The 9,645-nt window shown below is 49.0% G+C and overlaps 1 protein-coding gene across 1 annotated transcript in view; it reads right to left on the bottom strand.

Annotated features, from left to right (window-relative positions):
- Positions 1-9,645, bottom strand: part of PRKCSH (protein kinase C substrate 80K-H) — an 18,477-nt gene that overhangs the window by 6,479 nt on the left and 2,353 nt on the right. Inside the window, exons 2-7 of the mRNA XM_018573638.1 lie at positions 8,915-9,031; positions 6,496-6,591; positions 4,605-4,662; positions 2,082-2,199; positions 1,068-1,197; positions 897-981 (exon numbers count right to left, since the gene is read on the bottom strand). Of these exons, the coding sequence (XP_018429140.1) occupies positions 897-981; positions 1,068-1,197; positions 2,082-2,199; positions 4,605-4,662; positions 6,496-6,591; positions 8,915-9,031 (604 nt within the window). The remainder of the gene's footprint in view (positions 1-896; positions 982-1,067; positions 1,198-2,081; positions 2,200-4,604; positions 4,663-6,495; positions 6,592-8,914; positions 9,032-9,645) is intronic.

Here is a 9,645-nt window from a genome sequence, read left to right as displayed (position 1 = left end):
GGAGGGGGATGTTGGGCAGCTTAATACTCATCTAGGCAAAAACAAAAAAAAAAAGCGCCTTCCCTAGTGCCGCAAACTTTATTATATGGGAATAATATCCAGGAATTGTATCACACAGAAACATGTGCAAAGAGCCTTCCCACTCGGCACCGTACACAACAGTGGCACAAACAATGCTGGATAAGCAGAAGCATGTAGGAGTACTGCAAACCAGCACTGAGCCAGTTTCTGAGCATACATTGCCCAAGGCTGACGCGTTTCTGCAGCCACACCCCCTTCCTCGGAAGCTCTGAGGAAACACGACAGTCTTGGGCAGGGTATGCTCGGATAGCAGCTCTATGCAGGTTTGCAGTACAAACTCCTACATGCTTCTACTTATCCTGGATTGTTGCTGCAACTGTTGTGTACGGTGCCATGAAATGGAAAGGCTCTTTGTACCCGAGTCTGTGCGAGTACAATTCTTGGATTTTATTCCAATATAATAAAGTTTGCTGCACTAGGGAAGGCGCTCCTCTGTTGTTGCCTAGATATAAACATTAACCTATGTATTCCTTAATGTCCCCTACACGGCAGTGTGAAAGCAAAAATCAACTCACGTGTATGAGGCTAAAATATTCGATAAGCAATAGATGAGGAACCCTTCTACCTCACCCCTACAGCAGGCATGGATGATTCATGGACTAGAACAGGGGTAGCAACCTCAGCACTCCAGCTGTGCTGAAACTACAATCTCATCATGCCTCTGGGAATCATGAATCTGTCAGAGCCTTGCAATGCCCAATGGGATTTGTAGTTTCACCACAGCTGGAGTGCTGCGGTTGCCTACCCCTGGACCAAAAGATCTCCATAGGAATGCCCCCCCCCCTTAATGAAATACCAGAAAAGTGCACACTTACGTCCCATCAGAGTCTTGATCCAGCTCAGTAAAAGCTTCCAGCGATTGCTTCTTTTCCAAGGCAGCTTTCTCTGCTTCTCTCCTCTCTAAGACACACATACATGTATACAGATAAATGTACATGTACCCCCATATACACAGAGCGTACATAGAGCGACCGCACTGCTCTCACCTTCCCACTCATTCTTGTGTGCTTCCTTTGCTTCCTTCTCTGGTTTCTCTGCCTCCTCTTTCTTAGAACGCAGAGAGTCAACTTCTGCCTGCGAGCTCTGACGCTTCTCCACCATTTCCTGCAGCCTGGCCTGCCATAGAAACATTTGTCAGCGTCTCATACTGTCCTCCATCACCCGTGCTACACTACGGATGTCTACCGTCCCCCATCACCCGTGCTACACTACGGATGTCTACCGTCCCCCATCACCCGTGCTACACTACGGATGTCTACCGTCCCCCATCACCCGTGCTACACTACGGATGTCTACCGTCCTCCATCACCCGTGCTACACTACGGATGTCTACTGTCCTCCATCACCCGTGCTACACTATGGATGTCTACTGTCCCCCATCACCCGTGCTACACTACGGATGTCTACTGTCCCCCATCACCCGTGCTACACTACGGATGTCTACTGTCCTCCATCACCCCTGCTACGCTACACTACGGATGTCTACGGTCCTCCATCACCCGTGCTACACTACGGATGTCTACTGTCCCCCATCACCCGTGCTACACTACGGATGTCTACTGTCCCCCATCACCCGTGCTACACTACGGATGTCTACTGTCCTCCATCACCCATGCTGCACTACACTACGGATGTCTACCGTCCCCCATCACCCGTGCTACACTACGGATGTCTACCGTCCCCCATCACCCGTGCTACACTACGGATGTCTACCGTCCCCCATCACCCGTGCTACACTACGGATGTCTACTGTCCTCCATCACCCGTGCTACACTACGGATGTCTACTGTCCTCCATCACCCTAGGCTGGAAGCCCACAATTGTTTAAAATGTCTTAGACTGCTGAAGAATTAACAGCACCCTTCACTGGAGACACCAGAACTCAATTTGGATGGGTGGCCACATAGTGCATGTTTCAGAGACGTCACTTATCTTTAGGGAACGATGTTCATAAAACATTTCTGTGGAGGACGTGTCCGTTTCTACAGACAAGACAATACCTGTTTCTCCTCCCGTCCCTTTCGAGCGTCTTCAATATACTGTTGTTTTAACAGCATTCCCTCCCGAGCCATTTCAGCTTTCTTCTCCAGCTCTTCTCGTTCCTTCCGACCCATCTCCCTGACAAACATAGCAAATAGGGAAGAGATGTTATGAGGCCTAGCTCGCACACCCTTCAACAGGTATAGAGATTGTGAAAAGCAGTAGTGTATAGCGGGTAAACAAGCTTCCAGCAGCTTTCATAAATCCCTTAAACCATGTTTCAGCTCTAGTCCTAAATGCAATTAAAAAGATGAGCCAACTGTGGATCCCCCAAAAAAGGCAGAGGGTGAAGGAGTAGTAACCAGCATTGCCTGTAGTCTCCCAGCAGCTGATCTTTTCCCCATTATGGACTTACCTTGTTCTACATTGTGTCTCTGTGTTGGAGTGACCGTCTAATACTCCCATAGTAATAACAGGGGCAGCAGTGCCTTTGGTGATCTCACATTGCAGATATACAGTTATGAGGTTATCTGCAGAGGAGTGCCTAGGCACACTCACTTACTAAGAAGTGCACTGCTATTTTATAGGTGGCACTCCAGACAAAACAAACAAACAAACATTTTCAGGGTACTGTTTAGGTATAATAATAATAATAATCATGTTCCCTATAACGTAGCAAATCTTCACTTTTCAAGCAGAAGTCCAATTTAATGGGTGTATTTCTGGCCACCAGGCTCTAGAATGCTTGATCAAGTTGTTCAACAGTCTCATACTGGAGCTGAAAAGGTGCTTTAGAGCCTTGGTTCTCAACTGGTGGGTCGTGACCCCATGTTCAGTGGGTCGCTGTGTGCCTTCCACTTTTCTAGGTGAGAGCGCCAGACAGTCAGTTCTCGCATCAAGCAGCATTCAAAATATGCTGCCCGGCGCCGAGTGTCAGCTTCAGGTGGGGTGGGCTGGGGCTATGGCCATGAGGGAGTTCCATCCATATGTGCATTGCTTATACAGCTCCCTCATGTGTCCTGAAGAGGTGCCTGGACCGAAGTGACGTCACATTCTGGCTCCCGGCACCTCACAGGTCGTGCAAGGGAGCTGTACAAGCGATGCACATATGGATGGAGCTCCATCACAGCACAGCAGCCCACACTGGACCCCAGACTAATGATCCACTCCAGTTCTTGTAAATTAGAGAGACTGGGTGGATCTTTAAAAAAAAAATAATCATTTTTTTTTGTGTGAGAATGTCTGTGAGCGAGTGAGATTGTGTCTGTGGTTGTGTGTGTCTGTCAGTGTTTTTGAGGGCCGCCTTCACACTAGTACAGTGCGTTAAATCACACAGCCCAATGCGATTAATGCACTACGTCACACAATCACACCTACTGTGCGTTCTGGTGTGGCAGGTGCATTGTGTTGCCAGTCATTTGAATGGCACCCAAAACACACTTCCCACCCATAGCTCGATCGCCCGCACCGGAACATGGTACCGCAATGCCGTGCGTTCCACGTGGGTCGCGACCTAATGACCAAGGACAATGGTGGGTCCTGAGCTTACACAGGTTGAGAACCACTGCTTTAGAGTATACCTTTCTTAGGAGAAATACAGGGACCACCGTTGCGGACCTTCCGAAAATGCTAGTTGCTTGGCCCTCTTGCTGACTCCGCGGCTTCAGTGCTTTCAACGTCACTGACCCAGAAGTATGCAGTTTAGGAAAAGTCAGAGAAAAGCCCATTACCATATACTTGCTCTTAGTAACTGAAGCAGGAGGGTAAACATGACAGTCAACAGTGGAATGAGGAATCCACAATGGTGGCCACCAGGTTATCTCTGCCAAAGGTTTCCCCAGGGCTTCATTAACCCCTTCATGACTGAGGCCTTTTTTTCCATTTTTTGCACCCATGTTATATTCCACATTTTAGGCCTGAAAATGACTTAAAATCCCCAAACATTATATATTCTCTGAATGCCAAGACCCTATAGAATAAAATGGTGGTAGTTGCAAATTTGTATGATGCGCACTCCTTATTAAGCCCCAACATTTAGTGAAAAATGTAATTAAAATGCCCCAAAACACAACAAAATACCTATTTTTTAAATGAAATATAAAAGATGAGGTAACAACGAGTAAAACGATACCCAACATTCCCAGGTTACAAATTGTGTGCGTCCGTGAAACGCCGAAAAACTGTAATCCCATAGAACGGGGAGGAGATCGATGAACGGAAGTTCGTCGACCTCCTCCCCAGCTCTCCGCCGACACCAAGGAAGCCGGTCCCGGGCCCCGTAGGAGGGGCAAAGGAGCCCGGGAAGCACAGCGGCGGTGTCCGGCGGGGGGGTCAAAAGTCACGAAGGGGTTAAATCTGCTTGAAGTTTGCTGAAACGAGACAAGGCCCTACTTATCGAAGCTCATTCTGCTTTCCTCAGGACCCCAAGGAGAATGAAGAATGGGAAGAAAAAAAAAAGTTTGTTTTCTCCAGAACCCTCTACAACACTTTAATAAATATCATTATAAATATCATGATCTATATGTCAGCAGAGACGGTCTTACCTGCAAGTGTTCTGGCAATGCACTCCACTGTTATACTCATCAGTAGTGTCGCAGCAATCTGCACAGTAGAAAACAGTGTCAACTCTTACAGTAATATATATATATAATATTTCTCCACCAAAGTTCTGTTTTCTGGTATTACGCAAATGTGTATAAATGACCCTTGCACTGTGTACCGGCTATGCTAGAGCTACACTGACCAAGCGGCTATCATTCCCCTTGTACAGTTTAAAGGAGAATTATGAGGCGAGTGAAAAATCACTCAGCCTCATAATCTGAGCCGACCTGTGACAATGAGACTGTCACAGGTCGGCTCAGTAGATCGGGAGGTGAGCGAACACATACCGGCGCTCGCTCACTTCTCGATCTATCCCTGCAGAGAGCCGTGAGTGACTGTCCCCCCCTCCCCTGTCCGATCCTCCAGCGCTGACTGGCGGAACGGACGGGGAGGGGGCGGGTACAGCTGGCTCTGCCTCTAGAGATTGACAGCTGGCTCTGCCTATCCCGCAGCTGGGCGGATCCCGGCATCAATGTCGGGATCCGTTCCGGCTGCAGCGTCTCAGTATACTGAGCTTTGGGTGACGGGAGGACGCTAGTTTGTGTTCTCCCGTTACCCTAAGGAGAACTATGGGGAAAAGCCTTAACCCCATAGTTCTCCTTTAAGTTGTACTAAAGGCAAAGCATTCTCTGCATGAAGGTAAAAAATGGCCAGTACCTTTCCGGAACCCCCCTTCCCCCACACTTACCTGTGGTCACTTGTCTTCTGCCCTGGATCAGGGGAAGACATCCTCCATTTCCCGAACTTCCTGGTTGCGTGGGAGGGTACTGATGGCAGAGGAGTGATAGGCTCCTTCTGCTGTCACTCAAACTGTGACTGAGTGTGGGGGCGTGGCTGGCTGCACAAGTCTATGGACGCACTGTGACTGAGTGTTGGGGCGTGGCTGTCTGCACGCTATGTGAGTCTATGGACGCACTGCGACTGTGTGGGGGCGTGGCTGTCTGCACGAGTCTATGGACGCACTGTGACTGAGTGTGAGGGCGTGGCTGTCTGCAAGCTATGTGAGTCTATGGACGCACTGTGACTGAGTGTGAGGGCGTGGCTGTCTGCAAGCTATGTGAGTCTATGGACGCACTGTGACTGAGTGTGAGGGCGTGGCTGTCTGCAAGCTATGCGAGTCTATGGACGCACTGTGACTGAGTGTGGGGACGTGGCTGTCTGCACGCTATGTGAGACTATGGACGCACTGTGACTGAGTGTGGGGACGTGGCTGTCTGCAAGCTATGTGAGTCTATGGACGCACTGTGACTGAGTGTGGGGGCGTGGCTGTCTGCACGCTATGTGAGACTATGGACGCACTGTGACTGAGTGTGGGGGCGTGGCTGTCTGCACGCTATGTGAGACTATGGACGCACTGTGACTGAGTGTGGGGGCGTGGCTGGCTGCACGAGTCTATGGACGCACTGTGACTGAGTGTGGGGGCGTGGCTAGCTTAAAGGGAAAAAAAAAAGTAAATTTAAGCACCTCTGGAACTCCTTATTATAAAATGATGGTTTAATATCACTGTAAGGCAAGCTTCCCTGCAGGGACATACCGTAGGTACTGAAATTGTGTGAGTGTTTTAGTCCCCACACAGCAGAAGTATAGGGGAAACCTTGCCTGGGGGACGTCCGCCAAGGGAAGATTTCCCCCTACTTTGGAAGATTTTGTATTCATTTGCAGTCATGTATGTGGGACAGGAAGTAGAGAAAAATCCCACAAGAGGACGACAGATGGAAATAAAATACTGACATGGGTTCTAATCTTTCCCTAACCTAAAAGAAGTACAAAATATGGCAGATGTTTTACTTTAACCTGCATTCCTCCAATTTCGGCGCCCCGTTCCCTACTTACCGCAAATTCCATCATTAACCCGAGATGAGGGTATGTACATGGGCCGGTACCCGGGGTTGGTGCAGTGGAATCTTCCATTGTAACACGCAGAGGTACCTGAGGAGTACAAAAGAGGTGACAATCCTTATCAAAGTGTTCATATATAAAGATCACACTCCAGTTATAGACTAGAGCAGGAGTAGGTGACCTGAGCACTCCGGCTGTTGTAGAACTACAAGTCCCATGAGGCATTGCAAGACCATAGAAGCAGATGCATGCAGGGGGATTTGTAGTTTCACCACAGCTGAGGGTTCCTATAAAGGATCTGTAACTGAAGCCTCAGCGGACATGGTATAGAATGAGAGGAATTACAGGAATATAGTTCCTCCTGGTCACGGTTGAGGAGTGTTGCTGTAGATCTCTACCCCCTGTAATGTTCCCCTTATTACAATTTCTACTTCAGTGACAGCAATACATAAAACATAATGTTACAAATGGACCTTTTCCTGGAATCCCTGAAAATCTTAACCACATGGGCCCGACCAAAAATCAGCCAAGGAGGTCTCAGGCTTTGCCGGTCAAATCAGTCCAGATCTGACACGGAGGTTTGGGACGGTGCTGCAAGTATGGCATCTCTAGGTGCTGGATGTGATTTGTGCCAGCCTCCTCCTTTCCTGGTTTCTCCTGTAGCAGGGTCTCTTTAACCATTGCCTCCCGGCTCATTGCAATTAGACAGCTCACTCTTGAGGGGTCCCTGGGAGACATTAGAGGTCTAATAGACCCCTGATGTCTCCATAAAGGAGGACATGTCCCATCCTCTTTGCTATCACATAGGGGCAGTGGCGGAACTACCAGGGTCCCAGCTGCGACCGCGCACTGGAGTTCCGCCACTTAAAGGGGGCCCATTACAGGACGGTAGAACAGTAGAAAGGCATCATGGCACACTCACAAACTAGCATGTAAAACAACTTGTCTCACCACTAAAGGACAATGACAGAGGTTTGGATACACGTCTTCTGCAAAGGATGTGTAAGCCGCACTGCCGCGCCAAGGCACCTCTTATAGTGCGGTCCTAACTCTAAACTATGAGAGTCTCCATCTTGGAGCACATGGGGCAGAAGATATCAAATTGGGTGCAGGTTTGTCAGGAGGACGCCCCACCTCCTTAAAAAGGTACCAAATCGGTAAAGCAAAACAAACGACAAACGCACTCAACAATTTGTTACCAGTTATACAGTAGGGTGCACACGAAATGGGCCTGTCGTTTGTTTTGCTTTACCGATTTGGTGCAGCGACGCATGGGGTTTCTCAGCTGCCAATGGGATGTGCGGGATCCCTTGTGTGTTTCTGTACCTTTAAGGAGGTGGGGCGTCCTCCTGACAGGCCTGCACCCAATTTGATATCTTCTGCCCCATGTGCTCCAAGATGGAGACTCTCATAGTTTAGAGTTAGGACCGCACTATAAGAGGTGCCTTGGCGCGGCAGTGCGGCTTACACATCCTTTGCAGAAGACGTGTATCCAAACCTCTGTCATTGTCCTTAGTGGTGAGACAAGTTGTTTTACATGCTAGTTTGTGAGTGTGCCATGATGCCTTTCTACTGTTCTACTGTTCAAAGCCCATTTCGTGTGCACCTTACTGTATAACTGGTAACAAATTGTTGAGTGCGTTTGTCGTTTGTTTTGCTTTACCATTACAGGACGGGGCCCGTAGTAACCGCTGATTACCAGGATATTTAATATCCCGGTAACCGCTAATATCAGTACCGGGACCTCTTCCTCCTGTCCTGGGCCCTGCATGCTTCACGCTGCTCCCCTCACCTTGTTTCGGGCGAAGCGTGAAGAATGATCGAGCCGGCGCAGCAGCCAAGGAGTGGGAAGCGGGTTATCCCCGCCCCCTCATCACACAGAACGGCTGCCGACCATAGAACTGCCTGTGTTCTATGGAAAGCTCCAACTCCCTGGGTGTCAGAGGCGTGCTGCTGACACAAAGAGGGAGTTATAGGGAGCTGAGATTATGAAGGGGACGTGTGAGAGGAGAGTGTGGGGTCGGGGAGCTAAAAGTTGGGGACGAGAAGGGGGGAAGCTGGGGACATGGAAGAGGAGGGGGTTTGTTTCGAATTTTTTTTTGGTCTAAATGTTTTTAAAGTATTTAATCTTTTTCTTGGTGGGTGTCTTTATGGATTCTTGCACCGGGGCCCTGAGCTCGCTAGTTACGCCTCTGCATAGGGGGCTTGTTAAATGTCAAAGTACCTCAGCCATGAATACTGAAAAATGGCTGGGACAGGAAGGGGGTGTAACACCCAGGGGCTTCAAGGGGTTAAACACAAACATGTCCCTTTAAAAAGACAAAAGGGCAAACAAGTCCCTTGCGGACGTCTGTGATCTACGACGATGGCACCACAGTGAAGACTTTCCAGCGTACAGATACTAGATCCTTACCAGGCTCGTCGGACCCGTCGGTGCAGTCGCAGTAGTCGTCGTTGACTCGGTCGAAGGGGATGACCTTGGAGCCGTCCAGACAGGTGAATGGTTTCATCTCATCATAGAAGACACGATCTGCAAAGTGATAAAAGGCAAACAAGTCAGCACCGGAAAACACGAGAGCCCATCAGACGCATGGCTTGTCTGACACTGGTTTTTCGTCATCCTTTAAGTGGGGATGGGCAAACTCTGGCCCTCCAGCTGTGGTGCAACTACAAACCCCATCATGCATCTGTCTCTGGGAGTCATCCCTGTGGCTGTCACAGTCTTGCAATGCCTCATGGGATTTGTAGTTCCACAACAGCCGGAAGGACTGAGTCTGCCCGCCCCCAGGAGGAGTTTCTTGTCTGGAATATTTTTCTCCCCATACAGCCTGTATAAAGCCAAAATGTTCTCTTTTCCTTTTAGATAGTATGGTAGTTTAGTTTTTACTGCTCTCCCGGCCCATTGGTAAGAATACCCCCAACTTCTCAAATCAAAATGTTGTCACCAGGACAGGAAGTGAGGGGAAATTACCAACAGGAACACAAACTGCAATAAAACACTTTTGTAGTAGAAAGGGAAAATAAATGTCTGTCTCTTCCCGTCATGGTGACAACGTTGAGCTGTGCCTTCCAAGGAGGCTCAGAGAATCAAGTGAGGGGAAAGCTCCCCACTTCTGCATTTCCTCTGAGGGTCACTTCTGTAAT

The sequence above is a fragment of the Nanorana parkeri genome, unplaced genomic scaffold (genome assembly GCF_000935625.1).
Source record: "Nanorana parkeri isolate BGI_ZX_2015 unplaced genomic scaffold, ASM93562v1 scaffold2467, whole genome shotgun sequence".
NCBI classification, from domain to species: domain Eukaryota; kingdom Metazoa; phylum Chordata; class Amphibia; order Anura; family Dicroglossidae; genus Nanorana; species Nanorana parkeri.
Note: the sequence above shows the minus strand (reverse complement) of the source record. Positions and strands in the feature narration are given on the sequence as shown.